The sequence below is a fragment of the Oryctolagus cuniculus genome, chromosome 14, assembly GCF_051225735.1.
Source record: "Oryctolagus cuniculus isolate XC-2025 breed Fujian yellow rabbit chromosome 14, ASM5122573v1, whole genome shotgun sequence".
Classification (NCBI taxonomy): domain Eukaryota; kingdom Metazoa; phylum Chordata; class Mammalia; order Lagomorpha; family Leporidae; genus Oryctolagus; species Oryctolagus cuniculus.
Window position 1 is genome coordinate 79,693,780 of NC_142880.1, and position 18,903 is coordinate 79,712,682.

At 41.9% G+C, this 18,903-nt stretch overlaps 1 protein-coding gene across 21 annotated transcripts in view; it reads right to left on the minus strand.

The window, feature by feature from the left end:
- PDE4D (phosphodiesterase 4D) overlaps positions 1-18,903 on the minus strand; it is a 1,644,269-nt gene that overhangs the window by 214,644 nt on the left and 1,410,722 nt on the right. For 20 of the 21 annotated variants that reach the window (XM_070056730.2, XM_008262244.5, XM_089313185.1 and 17 more), the window contains one exon: positions 5,077-5,113. In XM_070056730.2, the coding sequence (XP_069912831.1) occupies positions 5,077-5,113 (37 nt within the window). Of the gene's footprint in view, positions 1-5,076; positions 5,114-5,221; positions 5,581-18,903 lie in introns of those variants that run through there. The other variant, XM_008262251.5, reaches the window with a different exon arrangement.

Sequence of the window (18,903 nt, forward strand, 5' to 3'; positions counted from 1 at the left end):
GCTCTCTGACTCCCCGAGGCATTCCCAGCCGTTTATTAACCCATAGGTTTCACTGGAAACCGCGGGAAAATGTCAGCGTCATTAAACAGTTAAACAACTGGACATCATGGGGGGATTTTTTGTGCTATATACATTTGATGCCACCAGATGGCGGCAAAACACAGACCATGAATTGCATTGTGGGCAGAGGATGGGTAGGGTGAAAGAATATCTTGCCTCGAATTCACCAGAGGGAACCTCTGGAGCCAAATTAGGATAACTTAGGGAATACAAAAGTCATTTTAATTGAAGAGAAAACCTTTTCAAGTTATGTTCTGGTTACACCATATGAAATTGCTCTTGTGATAGGTCAAAAAAAGGTAAATATTGACAATTTCACAAGGTTGGATCTAAAAAGAATTTTGATACCTGGAAGATGCTCTTTGTGATTTATGCTGATGATGGCTAGAGAAAAGCTAAAATGCATTAGCAGTGACATGAGGTGACTATACTCTTTCACGGTATGGGCAGAAGCAGCCTGGGAGACTACAAGCTCAGAGGCTGTGTGTCGCACCTGTGCTTAGCGTAGCCCAGGAGCTGTGCATTGGTTGGATTAAAGGTAAAATGCTACAGATATCCCTGCCCTGATTCCAGCGGGGCATGTGTTCTTGGTCTTCTCCTGGGAGGGTCTCTCCAGGGGTCCAGGATAACGGTCTGGGTGTGTCCTGTCTTCGGTCCTCAAACATTCCACTTCTTTCATCCTTCCACACTTCCAGGTGGGAATTCCAATCCATTCAGTGTATTACAACGTGGGCAAACCACACATTGTGGGAATGCTGAGACCAGAGGCAGCAGAGGGGCTTCCGGCATGTCATCAGCATTATGCCTCCTAGCAGCCCCTGACCTCCCCAAACCACTGGTCTACCTGATACGGAGCTCCAGGGAAGATGAGGCGGGGGATGGTGTAGAGCCAAGGCAGTGGGATTCTCTCAATATCCTATCCAAAGACTCAACACGAACATAGGCAGATTGAAATATGAAAAATATTTAAAGCTGCCACTTGGATTGAAGAGGATTGAAGGGATTCTGGGCTTAGAGGGGAAGTGTAAGAAGTGGGAGGTGGGAAAGAGCTGGGGTTGAACAGCCGCAAAAATTTTTAACACTGGCAGCATTTTAGACACGGGAATAGGACATGGAGGGACAGAGCAAGATCCCATCTGCAAATCCCTTTATCCAAGATGCTTCAGTTTTCAGTACCCCACTCAACAGACTGGAGCACTTGCCTATCTCTGAATGACTTGCTAAAGTCTCATGGAACTGAGCAGTTTCCTTTCTTCACATCACAGGAAATCACGCTGATTCGTGCTTTGGAGGAGTGCTCAGGCCTAATGAAATGGGCAACAAGAGAGGCAGAAGATGAGACGGACCAGGGAGAATTGGAGCACTTCAGACCCGAGGGGGCTGTCTCTACGAATCACTGGAAGGAAAATACTCACAGGGAAATAAATCCAAAGGTCTATAAGGAAAACTATAGTTATTTTAAGGTTTAGAAGGATGGGAAACTTTCTGCCTCTTGTTTTTATTTATTTTCTTTTTTTTTTTTTTTTTTACTCAAAAATATTTTATTTTGAGAGCACTGTAGCTTTTTCACCAGAATCTAATGTGAAAGTTCAAACCCTAAGTCACACTGGGAAAAGAGGATAATCCTTTGGCCTACTTGGACCGATCATTTCCTGCCCTAAACCATCTGCTTTCTGTCCACTGGTGACGGCATTTACAGCTAGCGCAGGCCAGATGATGTTGGTATCACTTCAACAGATATAAACATCTTATATAGTAAGCATCATAATATTTAGCAACAAGTAGTAAGTGCTCTACCCTGGTTTTTTTGTTTTTTTTGGCAGAGTTAGACAGTGAGAGAGAGACAGAGAGAAAGGTCTTCCTTCTGTTGGTTCACCCCCCAAATGACTGGCCGCTACGGCCGGTGCACTGCGCCAATCTGAAGCCAGGAGCCAGGTGCTTCCTCCTGGTCTCCCATGCGGGTGCAGGGCCCAAGGACCTGGGCCATCCTCCACTGCACTCCTGGGCCACAGCAGAGAGCTGGACTGGAAGAGGAGCAACCAGGACAGAATCCGGTGTCCCAACCAGGACTAGAACCTGGGGTACCGGCGCCACAGGCAGAGGATTAGCCTAGTGAGTATGGCGCCGGCCTACCCTGTATGTTAAAAGCCTGGAAGAGTTAGTGGCTTGGGCAACAATACATGGCAGTGGGACCCAATTGGACTTAACAGAAGGTCACAGATAAATGGATGCTATTGGGACTTCCTGCTTCCCCAAGTATATTCTATCAGTGGCAAAACTATTGTGTATTTGGGACCGGTGCTGTAGAGTAGAGGGTAAAGTCACCGCCTGCAATGCTGGAATCCCATAGGGGCGTCAGTTTGAGTCCTAGCTGTTACACTTCTGATCCAGCTCTCTGCTATAGCCTGGGAAAGCAGTGGAAGATGGCCCAACTCCTTGGGCCCCCTGCACCCATGTGGGAGACCCAGAGGAAGCTGCCGGCTCCTGGCTTCGGATCAGCACAACTCCTTTGCAGCCAACTGGGGAATGAACCAGTGGATGGAAGATCTCTCTCTCTCTCTCTCTCTCTTTCTCTCTCCCCCCCCCTCCTCTCCCTCTCCCTCTCCTCTCTCTGTGTAACTCTGACTTGCAAATAAATAAATAAATCTTTAAAAAATTTAAAGAAACTATCCTGCATTTAACAGTCTTTTTTTTTTTTTTAATTCTAGTGGAGCTTTCCACATCTTACATCCTTGTAAAGGGCCAAATGTGCAGGCTGTGATGAAGCTCCATGAAAAGACTTAATCCATTTCTGGGGGCAATGGCCACCCTCTGCAAGGTGCTGCAAGTCACTCAGCTAGTTATCAGCAAAGCTTCCAAACCCACTGCAGGCTCATTGCCAGGCATCAGGTGCACATTAGACAGAGATGGTTTATATTGCAAGTCCCAATTTCAAGGGAATTGAGGACATCTTTTTCATTCAAAGCTTACCAACATGTACTAAATGGTATTTAGATATTATGTGTAGAATATATGTAACAGATTGAAATCCTATTGGTCTTCTGGAGATTATATATATATAGGTATACCACAAAGAATGATGGCAGAGATCAAGTGAAATTTATTAGTCTATTTGTTAGAGATAAATACTTGCTACTTGAAGTCAGAAGACAAAATATCACTTTTTTTGACTAAGTATTTTTCCTTATAAATCTGGAGATTTTGGTTGGAAGTAAGAACAGCTCCCAAATAAATCAGCCTCAAATGACTATTTCTACCTTTGATGATGGTTGTTTATATTGCTTTGTCTGATTTTATCTGTTTAGCTCTTGGCTCTTAGATAAAAAAAACTCTAAGTTCTCAATGCTAATCAATTAATAATTTTTAGCTTTATGATATTTTCTACCACAAAATATTCTTGAAATGAGTGTAAGTTTTTCTGAACATAGAAATATAGGCACTAGAAAGAATACATGATTTTTAGCCAAACTCTAAGCTAAAAAAAAACTTAGACCCCTCACAGGGATGGTGATTGCATTTGATTTTAATTTCCTGCAATAATTTTAAAAACATCTATTATACATTATGTTATTTATGGAGTAATTAAATTTCTGTCTTATAGTAATAATAAAATATCAGAGAATTTTAAAAAGTAGACTATATAAATCCCAATACTGGTTTTATTCATTATCTAAAAACATCATCTATTAGCCCATTGTCAAGATGAAACAGCAATTCCAAGTCTGTAGAATTATGTCAATTACAAATAAAATTTATGAAATATCACACTCTAGAAACTATGCTGAGTTTTTTACAGGTTTTATATCACTTAAGCTTCCTCACAACTCAATAAAACCGGTATTCTTAGAACTGTCATCTGAGGGAGGAGGAAAAGAGGCCCGGGACAGGTCAGCACCTTGTTCAAGGCTGTTCAGTTAGCACAAGGAGGCCAGAGTTTTAGTGCGGGCCTGGGTGTCCCTCATTCAGTCCCTAATTTTGCCATCTGGAAACCAAGAGGCGCAGGGAAGTTCAGTGGGCTGCCCGAGGTGAGCCAGCTACGGGAGACACAGCCCTGATTATAATTATTAGCGTCTCTCTGGATTGCTTGTATTTCACTATTTAACAATTCTCATTAGTCAGCTGTGGTTTTAAACCTGTTTCATGACCCAGGATCAATCCGTTTTCCCCTATTCTGTCCCTAGTTGTTGATAGACAGCAAGAGCTCCCTACTCGTCTTGCACAGTGGAGAGATGGGAGGTCTTCGAAACACACACACGAACGGATGTGACAGCACCCTGCCCCATGCACCATTTTTTTGACTTAATGCAGTTGGGGTGCAGCCCGGGTACTGGGTTAAGAGTGCTCTGGCTGGATCCAATGTGTAGCTAGCACTGAGAGGCCCTGGCCTACACAAAGAACATCCACTCATTCATCTTTTGCTAGATACTGCAAATACTTTAGGTCATTTTATCACCTCCTTGCCTCTACATTATGTGGCTAAAATATTTTCACAATTTGAATGCCTAAAAAGGAACAAATAACCGTAAATATTTCACTCAGCTAAATATTTGCATGAATTATATATGTAAAAAAAGGGGTCAATGAGGTGTCAGGATGAATTGAACTGCTGTATTTAGGTAACTGCGCAGGACCAAATTACCCTAAGTGTAAGCTATTCCATACTATAGCCTTCTGCTTCTAATGCTATATTAGTTAAGGAACTACAATACTATATATAAGTATGTATAAGTATATATATATACACACACACACTGTATATAAGTATATGCTATATATTAAGTACTATATCCCTTAGGTAACTTTGAAGCAAAGACACTGTTTGGGTCTATGGATTTATAGAAACCAGATCAATACAGCCAAAGTCGTAGGCTCCACCCCTCCCTTTGAATTACTTGAATGAGCCATAGAAGTTGCATTTATACGTGCATTTGATTGACAATTAAGAACCAGACCCAGTCTCCCAAGTTAAATCCCCCGACTTGTGAGAAGCCTACCCAGGCACTGAGCTGTGCTTACCTGAGCAAATGGAGTCACAATCAAGTCATCTCCGTGTCTGAAAAAGAAACCAGATCCCGTGTTAGAGGTCACCAACAGCGCTATGAGCACTTGTGAGCAACAGCACACAGTAAATTCCACTTCCACAATTCCCACAGAGAATTACAGTAATTCCATCCTTATTCTTCAGCACAGGCTCCTTCCGGCCGCTGGACTGAAACACAGCTTGCGGGATGGTAACCATTGTCCAGCTCCCTGGGTAGAATGTGAGATTTCTTGATCATCAACCAAGGTCACTGTTGCTTTTTAAGAGCACAGAGGAGAAGCCAGAGCAGTGCCAGAGTTCCAGCAGTGGGGCCCATCTTTTACTTTTGGGCCTCTTAATGTAGATCGTAGTAGGGGCTCTGTGGAAGGAAGCTGCCACCACAGCCGCTTTGGCCAGAGGACCCTGGGCCACGCAGTGTCTGAAGGTGAGAAGCATCGAGTGTTCCGCATCATCGTGCCTAAATCCTGGACAGGCCAAGGACTGCAGGCGATACGGGACTGCATCATAGGCTAATAAAAACCTGTTGAGGCTTCTCAACTGACTCACGTCCCAGCCACTGCCGTTACGGCAGAATGTCACCTCGTGTGTGCTGTTGCTGTAGCAACCTTGGCAACACCACGCCTGGGATGCAGGAGCAAGGTGTCACACTGACGTGTCTTGGAGAGGGGGGAAAAGGCTAGTGAAGCTGTGCAACGTTCACTGTGGAGGAACGTAAGAAAGCAGGGCCCGGGAGTCTTTTGTGGCATTTCTTAGCATGAGGAATTCGCGAGAGGCATTTCCAGACTCTCCATGGACTGCTTCCTGACCTCGCCGGCCAAAACGCTTCCATCAAAAGTGAATGTAGTTACTCTACACCCAAAGCTTCCTGGACATGACCGTAACAGAGAACAGTGTGACTGGACTGTTGGATCATTCATGAACCATCTGAAGAGAACCCAAAGACCTAAAACGGCGCTCACGAAGTATGCAGCAGAGCGAGGAACATATGGATGATGTTGGCAAACGGATCACGGCCAATAGTTAGGCCAGTAGTTACAGTCACCAGGAAATCATGCACACATTTTGAAAATAAAAAACAGGGAGAGTAAAGGCAGAAAACACACTTTGGAGGAAGCATGTGTATCTGTGCACCCCTGGTGCTGGATCTAGGAGCACACTGTACCGGGCGCTTACTCTTTGTAGGGATCATTCATGGAATCCCAGACCCTAGGAAGCTTGCACTTTGAGTTTGAAGATTATGCTACGAAGGAGGCAACTGAGGTTCAGAAAACCACCTGGCCTGTAAGCTACTAAATGGCAGAGCCGGAATAGACATCAAACCAGGTTTGCCTGAGGCCGAAATCGGAAAGGTTTCCTCCTGGAGAAATGGCTCATGGTGGGAACAGGCCGGCTTCGCTGAAGAAGTAAGGAGGTCACAATGCATAGGTAGCAAGGGAATGCGCGCTCACGGGGGCCGAGGAACTGCCTGGCTGTGAAAGAACAAGATGTAGCTTCTCTACATCGACAGTGAGTGGCCCAAAGGTGCTGGGGAATGTCACGCAGACCAGCGAGTGAGGAGTGGGAGGGAGCCCCTGCAGCCCCAGCACAGCCCGTGAGAGGGCTTGGCTTCTGCGCTGGATGGAGGCGTGGGCTGGAATGCCAGCTCTGTCACTTTCTACGTGTGCGGACTTGTCTACACTGCAAAATCTCTCTCTTGCCTGGGTCTCTGCAAGGGACAGAAAGGAAGACAATAGCACACATGTATAGTGTATACAGTGTTGTTTGGAAATGAAGCAAGTTAAAAACGTTTAGTGTTCAGAAATGTGCTTAGCACATAGTAAATGTTCAATAGACACTATCTATATTAATAATAATTAGTTATAAATATTTTCATATCTCAATGACTTTTGGCCTGCAACACAATCAGGGAACTGTGAAGACTCAGAAGATGATCACTTAGTTAAGAAAGACTCGAGGCCGGCGCCGCGGCTCACTTGGTTAATTCTTCGCCTGTGGCGCCGGTACCCGGGGTTCTAGTCCCGGTCAGGGCACCGGATTCTGTCCTGGTTGCTCCTCTTCCAGTCCAGCTCTCTGCTGTGGCCCGGGGAGGCAGTGGAGGATGGCCCAGGTGCTTGGGCCCTGCACCCCATGGGAGACCAGGAGAAGCACCTGGCTCCTGGCTTCGGATCGGCGCAGCACGCCAGCCGCAGCACGCCAGCCGCAGCGCGCCTGCAGTAGAGGCCATTTGGGGGGTGAACCAATGGAAGGAAGACCTTTCTGTCTCTCTCTCTCACTATCTAACTCTCCCTGTCAAAAAATAAAATAAAATAAATCAATAAAATAAAAAGAAGGATTTTTGAGCCATTGTGACAGGCCTCTAAAGGAATGGAACTTATTATTTTCTGTTTTTTAATGTTTATTTACCTATTTTCATCTACTTGAAGGCAAAGCAACAGAGAGAGAGAGAGAAGCACAGAGACCTTCCATCTGCTAGTTAACTTTCTATTTTATATTTTTTAAGATTTATTTATTGGGGCTGTGGCTAGTTTTTGGGTCTCCCATGTGGGTGCAGGGGCCCAAGGACTTGGGCCATTTTCCACCGCTTTCCCAGGCCATAGCGGAGAGCTGAATCGGAAGTGGAGTAGCTGGGACTAGAACCAGCACCCATATGGGATGATGGTGCTGCAGACAGCAGCTTTACCTGCTCTGCCACAGTGCCTAGGAACAGGGGACCAGTTTAGAGAACAGAGGGGATAAGGACCTAAACTAAATCAGTGGTAATTTAGAGAAAGGGAAAAAGACAATATTAAAGACGTCATAACAGATGAAAAGTTTGAAAATTTTAAACACTTACAAAGTAAGGAGAATGTTATCATGTTAGGCACATTTTATATACAATATCAACAACTACTAAAAACATGTGGCAAGGTCGCTGATATTATTCCCATTATGCAGAGGAGAACATTGAGGCTCCAACTAGGCAAAGTCACAGAGCTGGTAAGCTGCACAGCTACTCCCGGCAGGGGCCCCTCTTATGTCACCGGCTGACTCCTGCAGAACAGGTAAAGAAAAGCAGAATCAAGGGAAATAGCTGAAAAAGGGCAGCGATCACCACAGGAATCTGGGGAAGACGAGAGATCAAATCCAAATGGCAAATTCCAAAATCAGGCCCAGAGCTGGCCTCTTAGATTTCTTCCCTGACCTGCCATTCTGACCTTGCTTTCTGGATGTTGACTATAGGCAAAATTCAGAACTGAAACTCCTCTCATGTACTCATTTTGAAACAGTAACCTACCTCTGGTAGAACAACTAAGAAACAAAGATGCTCCAGTGTTGAAAAACCAGGAATACAAACTGCAGGCTGCAGCATGCTAGCATCTGACAACCGTCTATACACACAGGCACCTCAGAGTCCACTCAGCCCAAATATGTGTGCAAATGGTGAACCAGGCAGTCAACTGTGTACTAAACTGTGTGGATATCTCTACTGGGTTACAAGCCAAAATCCCCAAGAGATAATCCCAGTACATGTACACACAATATATCACATTCAAGATACTCCTAGAGTTACTAAAGAATATTAGTTAAAAATCATCATTCAACAATGGGAGACAGATTAAACAAGGAGAGAAGACATGCCACATGTGTCTACTCAATTTGGCAATCCAATCAGCTATTAATCTGATTCAACACAGGACAAGGCTGAAGACACTGCTTTATACATGGAGTAGAGGCAGTCCTGAGGGCCAACCCACAGTTACATGAAAACCAGACACTTTCTCGAGGTCCGGTCTTTTCTTTCATTTTATTCTTAATCATTGCTCAGATACAAAGCTTATTTTCTAAGAATTAAATCACCTTGATCAAGACATATCATCAATCTGAAATAAATCCATGGAAACAAGTCCTCTATTTTTTTTACATGAATTATATTGGATTTGAATCACTCAAAACTCAAAACGATTGCATCTTTATCAAAACAGGTTTTTTTTTTTCCCCTTTGGTTGTATTTAATTAATTCCCAAGTATTGTAGAAGATGTACTCATATTTAGAATCTACCCATTTAAAATCGTCTTGCATTCTTTTTCTGTTGAAACACAAAGAAAGGAAACTTTAATTTTAGTGATGGAGATAGGTCAGTTTTTTAAAGTGCCCAGAAATTGCTCCTGCCAAGTATGTCAAGGTTGCCTCATTTGAGTAACTGTAATGATTCCTAGCATTTCACTGACAACTGTCCTCAAAAGGAAGACAATGCTTTTCAAAAGTATCTAATGTTTCAATTATCTTTGAATATGTACCTAATATACAATTCAAAATCTTTAGCCAAGACTTCAACTCAATAGTAACACAGGTCTTTCCAGGCATATTATCACAAATATAATGGTGAAGACAAAGTATATTTTAATTTGTGATTCAAAAAAAACTAATTACAATATACACATACATTTTAATTGTGTCCTATAACTTCGTCGTCATAGTTTTCCAAAACAGATTCTATGGTTAGGATCTGCAGAAAATTAATTTTGTTCTTCTATATCATTTTGCTTACAGGATATGTGGTCTTAACGAATCATATAATCACACATTTTTTTTTAAAAAGCATATGAAATAATTCAGAAATGGAGCCTCTTGGCCACCAAGGCCATGGGTACTTTAAGTTGACTAAAGTGGGTTAGGAGGGACTGATACCTCCCTGGAAGTTGGGGCTTCCTGAGACTGGAGTTCGCTGTTCGGGTCTCCTGTAAATTGGCTGAGTCGCTAGATTCACAGTTGCACATGCAGTATTATGTGCAGACCTGAAACTGTACTCTTCGGTGACATGAATTTGGGGGCAGAATTATATAATACTGTTTATATAATATATATAGTATAATATAATACTATTATTCATTTAAATGAAACATAATCACAACAAACTTTAATTTAAAAACAACTGGGTTTGGATTGATGGGGAAAATCGCTTTTATTTACGATGGGGATGTTTGTGGGGCACAGCTGGGGAGAGGCTGGCGGCTGGGGGTTCTTAAGGAAAAATGTCATTTTGACACTGTACGTACACCTGTGGAGGAGGAGGAGGTCGGTACCTGGGTAACAGCCACAGCAGAGTACTTGTGAAAAGTTCCTAGAACAGACAGGATGAGCCACTGCAGGTCACCTGAGGGAGTCAGTGTGACACTGGTCTTGAGTATCACGATGTGGAAGCTATGCCACATGCTCAGTCACCTCCCCTGGTTACTTAGGGGGAAGGGGGTGACCCCAAGTCACCCGCTCTCAGCCCCATGGAATCCTGTCTGTCCCTTCTCCCAAAGAGGACTTGCTGGGTCCCCAGCCAGCATGACTAGAGGCAGGAATACCACTCTCAACAGGACATCACTGCTGGTTCTATTTTTTTTATTATTATTTTTATTTTCCAATGACAATGCATTCATGAATTCCTACTTTGTACACGTTTTCCATCTTTTCTCTATGACATTTTTATTTTCTACTCACATCTTTATTTTCTGTAATAGAAAGTGAGAAATATGGAGAAGAAACTGAAAGACAGGCATCCAAAGCTAAACCCTTTTATGGAGAGCAGGTTGGGATAGATAAAGTATTTAGGCACAGAAATAGTAGGGAAACAGGTCTCCAAACACATGCTTTGAGGAAGAGTCATCAACTGAGGGTTGGTGTGTAAACCCGGTCTTTGTAAACTTTCTGATCTTCTGTGCTTCACCCTCTTTTGCCATAAAACTAGAAAGACGTTCTTTTCTGGTGTGTATCACCCAATTAGGGAATTCATAAACAGGTAGAAATTGTACTCTGAAATTCTAGTCTCTTCCCTCATTCTCAAAATTATCATCCGTTTATCAATTCATTCCTGATCTATCTCCTCTAAATTACAGAGAAACAAGTGTGTACTCATTTTTACAGCACACGTATTTCTGGAAGCCTAGGCTATTTGACAATGCCTAAGAATTAGCTATAGGAGGACTCATATCTACTCTACTCACCACTCTCAACTCCCATCCTCATGGAGGTATGGGCATATAAAACATACAAACAAGGACATAATCCAATCTATTCAAACTTCTGAAAAAGTTACAGATATCATAGAAACATGGAGGAATCCAGAAAAAACTTAAATAAACCACCCAAACATAACTCTTCATAAAATTTTCCTTCTGGGGATGTATGAGCACCTAGATGTTACACATGACTTTCATGGAATAATGATTTTTCATAAAATTAGAATCACAGTGTATATTAAATTTATGCTCATAGCATTAACTGCTATTGAATCATGAAAAATTTTACATGCGTTTATTCTTTTACAACATTCTAGTGACTTCAGTCTAGGTTCAGTTATCTCTAAAATCTTCAAGTAGATATCAATCCAAATGTATGTAAGAATGATTTTATCTTAAAGAAAACAAAATATTGAAACAATTGAAATAGACTCAGTTCAAGTCATTTAGTCATTCACTTATTCATTTAAAAGCTATTTACTAAAGAAAACATGCTGGTTTTGGTAAACACTCAGAAGACAAAGCTTACTACGAAAATATGACAGAAATTGGGTTTCATGGGGATCTTAAATATTCTATGTTGCTACCCTTTTAAATTAAATTAGTGAAACTATAGCTTTTGACAATAAAAGCATTCTGGAAAAGTACTAAGAATATTTTGCATAACCAATTTACGTTTTCCACATGTATCATTTAAAAGTGATTATTTATTTTTCCAGAAGAAGCTTATTTGACCAAGCAAATACATCATATTTAAGAATACAATGAACCCTTGAAAATTACTTACAAAGGCCACATCATGACTCTTGATCAACTCCTTGGAAAATAAAACAAAAATCACATGAAATCTGTATTACATTGGTGTTAGATGTGAAGGTATGGGTCCTTTTAATCTGGAACTAGCTCCACTGTACTTGTCTCTATGAAATCCTAGGGAATGAAGTTCCTAACAGAACAGGGCCAACCTCAGTCTCAAGTGAATGTGATATTTCTCTTTGAAACTATTACAACATAGATTAAAGTAATCCATTTAACGCAAAGACTTATATTAAAAATCACAAATACTCAAACTTGGATTTTGGAAAAAATTTCTAATAACTTTTTGGAAATTTAAGAATTTAAAAAATGATAGTTAATATATGGAAAATTAAAAGTGTTCAGTACTGAATGAGGTAGAATCTTCCAAATAGAAAATTTTCAAGGTCAAACTCCAAGTAACACGTGTGTATAATCATATTGGCCTATACAGCTTTGCAGGTTTTTTGATAATGCTAAATACAGTTCTCAGGCAACAAGTTATAATGATTACCTCCAGTTGAAGTGCACAGTGGTAACTGCATTCCTAGTAGCATGAAAAGGAGAGACCAGATTACAGCCCTTTCCTCAACTTTAACAAGAGAAGCTAACATTCTACAAAAATTAGGTAAAAGAGTGCTCACCTGGCCATTTAATTTCAAAAACAGCCAGCCTTACGTACTTTTTCCCCTTCCTTTATACCCTCATTGTAATTTTCAGTAGACTGGACTGGACACTTGTTCAGTAGTTTCTTTCACTAATGCCCAGCAAAGTGATTTGAAATCTTGTTGGCTTCAGCATTGAAGGCCTTTGAAATTTATTATCATTATTTTTGATTTGTTTAAAAGGATATCAATATAATTCTTTTAAAACATCAGAGTACAAATATCTGAAGAAACTGTAAATAATCATGCCAATCGCTACAAGTAATTATAATTGTTATAAAAACTGACAACTGATGTTTATCATATGATGACTCTGAAAGCACTGTACAAACCATGTTACAATGGTGACATCTTACTAAATTCTTTCTGTAGGTGAGGAAAAGGGGGCCCAGGAAAAACAAAAATCCCCATGCCCAGGAGGCTATGAAGCCATATTCAAATTCACATCCGTAACTTTGGGGCTCTGCTCTTAAATCCTTCAATCCTGCGACTACAATGCACTTACTAATGCCAAAGGCACACTGAAAACAGTGCCTACGCTTCAGCAAGCTCTCCATTTCATGAAGATGATATGATAGGGATAACAAATAGAAGTTACACACAAATGAAAAAGTATGTCAACATAAAATCAAAACAACAACACATGATCAATGACTTAAAAAATGAGTTCAGTCTGCCTAACGATTTTCATGTCTGACAACCCTAAAACAAGATAATTTTTGTATGATAGTTCTGTCTCAGAGTTAGATAATATACCCATAAACAGAAAAGTCCTGTGAGGCTAGTATACAAGGCCACTTCAGGAACTTCATGGAAACGTGTATTAGGAAAAAAAAAACCATGTGTGGACTTAAAAACTGAAGTTCCCTCATATACATACATTAAAAATTACATATAACTACCTATATGTAAAATTAGATATGTATATTATAGGTGTGTTCTGTGCATGTACAATCCCAGGGAAGCTTTGTTGCCTCTCACTGTTTTCATATAACTTTGATTTTCTGCCTTTCATATTTCTTTCTTCTTTTAAAAAAGATTTATTTATTTATTTGAAAGGCAGAGTTACAGAGAGACAGAGATAGAATCTTCCATGTGCCGGTTTACTCCCCAAATGCCTGCAGCAGCCAGGCCTGGGCCAAATTGAAGCCAGGAGCCAGCAGCCAGGATTTCCACCTGAGTCTCCCACGTGGATGCTGGAGTCCAAGCACTTGGGCCATCTTCTACTGCTTTCCCAGGCACGTTAGTGGGGAGCTGGATTGGAAGTGGGTCAGCCAGGACTCAAACTGATACTCATATGGGATGCTGGCACCATGATGCTGAACTACAAGGCGGGCCGTTCTGCCCTCTATATTTCAGATAAGAAATCAAAAAGGAACTGTGGGGGCCAGTGCTGTGGCACAGTAGGCTAAGCCTCCACATCTGGTGCCAGCATCCCATATGGGCGCGGGTTCTAGTCCCGGCTGCTCCTTTTCCGATCCAGCTCTCTGCTATGGCCTGGAAAAGCAGCAGAAGATGGCCCAAGTCCTTGGGTCCCTGTACCCATGTGGGGGACCTGGAAGAGGCTCCTGGCTCCTAGCTTTGGATGAGCTCCTCTTCAGCTGTTGTAGCCATTTAAAGAGTGGATCAGCAGATGGAAGACCTTTCTCTCCATATCTCCTTTTCTCTCTCTGTAACTCTACCTCTCAAATAAATAAATAAAAATCTTAAAAAAAGAAAAAAAAAAAAGGAACTGGCTGGCGCTGCGGCTCACTAGGCTAATCCTCCACCTTGTGGCGCCAACACACCGGGTTCTAGTCCCGGTCGGGGCGCCGGATTCTGTCCCGGTTGCCCCTCTTCCAGGCCAGCTCTCTGCTGTGGCCAGGGAGTGCAGTGGAGGATGGCCCAAGTCCTTGGGCCCTGCACCCCATGGGAGACCAGGATAAGTACCTGGCTCCTGCCATCGGATCAGCGCGGAACTGTGGGGAAAGACTCATCACCATCCTTATCAGCTTATTATTATTTCTTCCCTATTTACTCCATGGAAAACTCTATAAAAAACATGTTTTTTACACATAACATTTTAAGTTGAATTTCCTATGATTTAAAAATCTCATTTAATGTAAGAAAAGGATATGACCTTAGAAGGTACCTAGTCTTCTGAAATGTAGAATATTTCCTCATTCATAATTAGCATTTTAAGAATTAAGAAAAAATTTAATAGCAAAAAAAACAACCTGCTTAAAAAGTGGGCAAAGGTCTTGAATAGACATTTCTCAGAGCAAGACACACAAAAGGCCGATAGGTATACTAACAGGTGCTCAGCATCACTAATCGTAAGGGGACACAAATTAAAGCCACAGTGCTACGGCACCTCAACATCTATAACAATGCCCTTTATGAAAAGCAAACAAACAAAACGAACAAATGCCAGGGAGGCTGTGGAGAACAGAGGATACTCATACGCTGACGGTGAGAATGTAAATCAGTACAGCTATTGTGGAAAGCAGTTCTGGGGGTTCGTCAAAACATCAAAAACAGAACTACCTTATGACTGGCAATTCCACTTTTAGGTATATGCCCAAAGAACAAAATCAGCATGTTAAAGTGTCTGTACTTCCATGTTTATTGCAGCATCATTCACAATAATCAACATTTGGAATCAACCAAAGCATCTATTAACAGGTGACTGGATACAAAAAAATGTGGCATGCATACACATGGAATCCCAGTGTTACAATGTGCAGCAATGTGAATGACAGTGGAGTGCATTCAGCTTAGTGAAGTAAGCTAGGCACAGAAGGACAAATACTGCAAGATGTGGTGTAGATGTGGAATCTAAAACAACTGAACGTACAGAAGCACATAGTAGAATGGTGGTTATTATGGTCTGGAGGCGGGAGCAATTAGGAGATGCTGGTTCAAGGTACAAAGTTTCAGTTAGATGAGAGAAATTAGTTCAAAAGATCTTATGTACACGCTGTTGACTGCAATGTATAATAATGCATGCTATGCTTGAAAAATACTAAGAGAGTAGATGTTAAATGTTCTCCTTATGCTAGAATTTGTTATATTTTGTTTTTCTGATAACAGCTATTTAGAATAAGGAGATATCTCATTGTGACTTTAATTTGCATTTCCCTGATAATTGGTGATGGTGAGCATATTGTCTTGTTCCTGTTAGCCACTGTATGCCTTCCTTAGGGAAATTGCTTAGATCTACTGCCCATTTTTACATTTGGTTATTTGTTCCTTTGCTATTGAGTTGTTTGAGCTCCTTAAATATTCTGGTTATTAATCCCTTATCTGATATATAATTTGTAAGGGGAATGAAATCATCCCACCAAAGAGACATGCACTCCCATGTTTCCTGCAGCACTATTCACAACAGTAAAGAAACGGAAACAATTTAAGCGTCTATCCATCCCATCCATTGATGAATGCATGAAGAAAACATGAACAGCACGCAGCCAGAAAAAAGAATGAAATCTCATTTTAGTTAAGGCCTGCCAATCCCAGGCCAGGTATTCTATTTTATTTGACTGTCTTGTATTGGATTACACTGTACTGTATTTTGAGAGAGAGAAAGCAAGAAAGTCAGAGAGTGCTCTTATCCACTGGTTTATTCCCCAGATGATTGCAATGGCCCAGGGGCCAATGCCAGGAGATGGGAACTCAATCCCAGTCTCTCATGTGAGGAGCAGGAACCCACCTACTTCAGCCATCATTGTTGGCTCCCAGTCTGTCCCAGCAGGAAGCTAACATGCGGAGCTAGAGCCGGGATCTACCCTAGGTACTCAGATGTGGGGCACAGATGACAAGACGAGCATCTTATGCAGTAGGCCAAACGCCCATCCCAACAGTGAATTCTTGTCATTCGTCACAACACGGATGGAACCAGAAGTCTTGATTTTACGTGAAATCAGCCAAACACGGAAAGCCAGGTGTCACACGCTCTCACTCAGGGGGAGTCTAAGAAAAGGTCATCTCGTGGGAGTGAAAGTATGAAGACAGTAACCAGATCTGGGAGGAAAGGGAGGGCGCAGGGATAGGAAAAGGCTATGAATGGTACTAACTCAGGGTTAGACAAGAAGAAAAGGTGCTGCTCCGTTGTACAGCACTGTGCACTAGAAAGCACGATTTTGAATGCGCTTCCTGGAAAGAAACGGTAAATGTTTGAGGAGCTGGATCTACCCCAGTTATACACCATATACAAGTCTCAAAGCATCACAAGGTACCCCACAAAAACATACAATTGTATGTGCTACATTTTTTAATAAGAAGGTATGTCTCATTAAGCCTGATTGCAAAAGAAAAAAACCTTCTCATTATAATAATGAGTATGTGTGATGACAGATATATTCATTTAATAATTCAATTATACATTCATGTATTACATTACATTGCACATCATAAACACATGTAATTTGTCATTTGCTAATTTAAAAATAAATAAATTGAAAAAAGAATTAAAGCTTGGCCTGATTTTTGACTAAAAGGATTCTTTCAACAAAAATCCTTAATTTTGGGGGGCATGTGTGCTCCTGTCGCTTGTTAAGGCTCTGCACTGATGATCAAGCTGGAGTTTCTCACACAACACAAGTGAAGGGTGACCCACTCTGAAACGGAATCTCTATTGTTCACAAGATCAAAATTTAGGCTTTATTACAGAAAACACACAATGCCCATGAATGTCCTGAAATTCGTTAGTTCCGTGATGGCAAAAGGAAATCTGTGCTCAAAATTATACAAAGGAACCCTTTTTCCAGTCTCATTCATTTCCCAAGTATTTAGCACATGTGTGTGGACACATTCCCTGAAGTCACTTAGGTTACAGGGGCAGCAGTGGGAAAGTTCCAGGAGTGCTGATGTCACGAGTGACCATCAGCAGCTCTGCAAGCCAGGCTGAGCGTCTGACCTCCATGGAGGGGACGTGGGGAGGTGGAAAGGGGTGAGGGCCTGTGGCAAGCTTGCACAAGCGCCCTCACTTTGTGTTCTAGGAACAGGCTCTTCTTTCACGGTCTGTCTTACTCCACAGGCCTGTTTTTAACGTCAGCAGCTCCATCCTCTTGGTTTTCCTCCAGAAATGCGTTCCCAGGGGAAAGATTTATGAGGAATTAGAGCCACAATTTTGTGGGCAAAAGATTCGGTGGATTGAAAGAGAAGGCTTGATCAGACAGAGAGGAGAGCAGCATGTTTCTTGCTTGCCTACTACGTGCCAAACATAGTGATTGCCCAGCCAGCAAGTTTATTTCCAACAGCTCCACTGAAGGGAGGCTCAAATTTCCACTCCAAGATAAGAAGCAAAGCTCTGAGAACTCAAGGAACTCCTCGGTGGTCACACCCTTGGCAAGTGCCACAGTTCAGTGGTTTCCAGTGGCAGCCTGAGCTCTGGGACTTGCTCAACACAACGGTCACCGGTGCTTGTCAAAGTGACAGCAGGCATGAATCTGGGAATGAGGTCTGTGAAAAGCTAACCCCATTTCTTCAGAAAACTCTCTTTATAATGGGATTATGCGCTTTTTTTTTTTATTATTGCAATGAAAATACTTTTAGGGGCCGGTGCCATGGCTCACTTGGTTAATCCTCCACCTGCAGTGTCGGCATCCCATATGGGCACTGGGTTCTAGTCCTGGCTGCTCCTCTTCCAGTCCAGCTCTCTGCTGTGGCCCAGGAGGGCAGTGGAGGATGTGCTTGGGCCCCTGCTCCCGCATGGGAGACCAGAGGGAAACACCTGGCTCCTGGCTTCGGATCTGCACAGCGCCAGCCGTAGCGGCCATTTGGGGAGTGAACCAACGGAGGGAAGACCTTTCTCTCTGTCTCTTTCACTGTCTACAACTACCTCTCAAAAAATTTTTTTTAAAAATAATTGGCTATATTGATGAGAATTTTTCTTATTGATGTCCTTTATCTGGCTAAGGAAGGATTCAGGAACCCTAGATTAATTGTTGAATATTTTTCTTTTTTTCAATTTTATTGCATCATGAAATTCTAAATGCATAGAAAGAGAAGTGTAGCAAGATTTGAACCCAAGCTTTAAAAAATTGTTTTATTTCTAGCATGCCTCTTTCTTTATGCCCAGATGGATTCAGACTCTTCTGAGGCCACAAAGAAGTAGTTTTGACTCTAAAACAGCACTGTTCAATAAAAATTTCTGCAGTCATGGAAATATTCTCCGTGTGTCATCCAAAATGCTCTCCACTAGCCACAATCAGACCAACAAAAAAATCATCAGCCAAAGCAAACTGGCCTTGGTGGTTTACAATGAATTTAATTTGAAGTTGTAAGTGCTAAAGGAGGAATGGATTTTGAGACGTGGAACATGAGATCTGCATGTAGCCTTGTTCTTTCCAGGAGTGACATAAGGAATTAGAG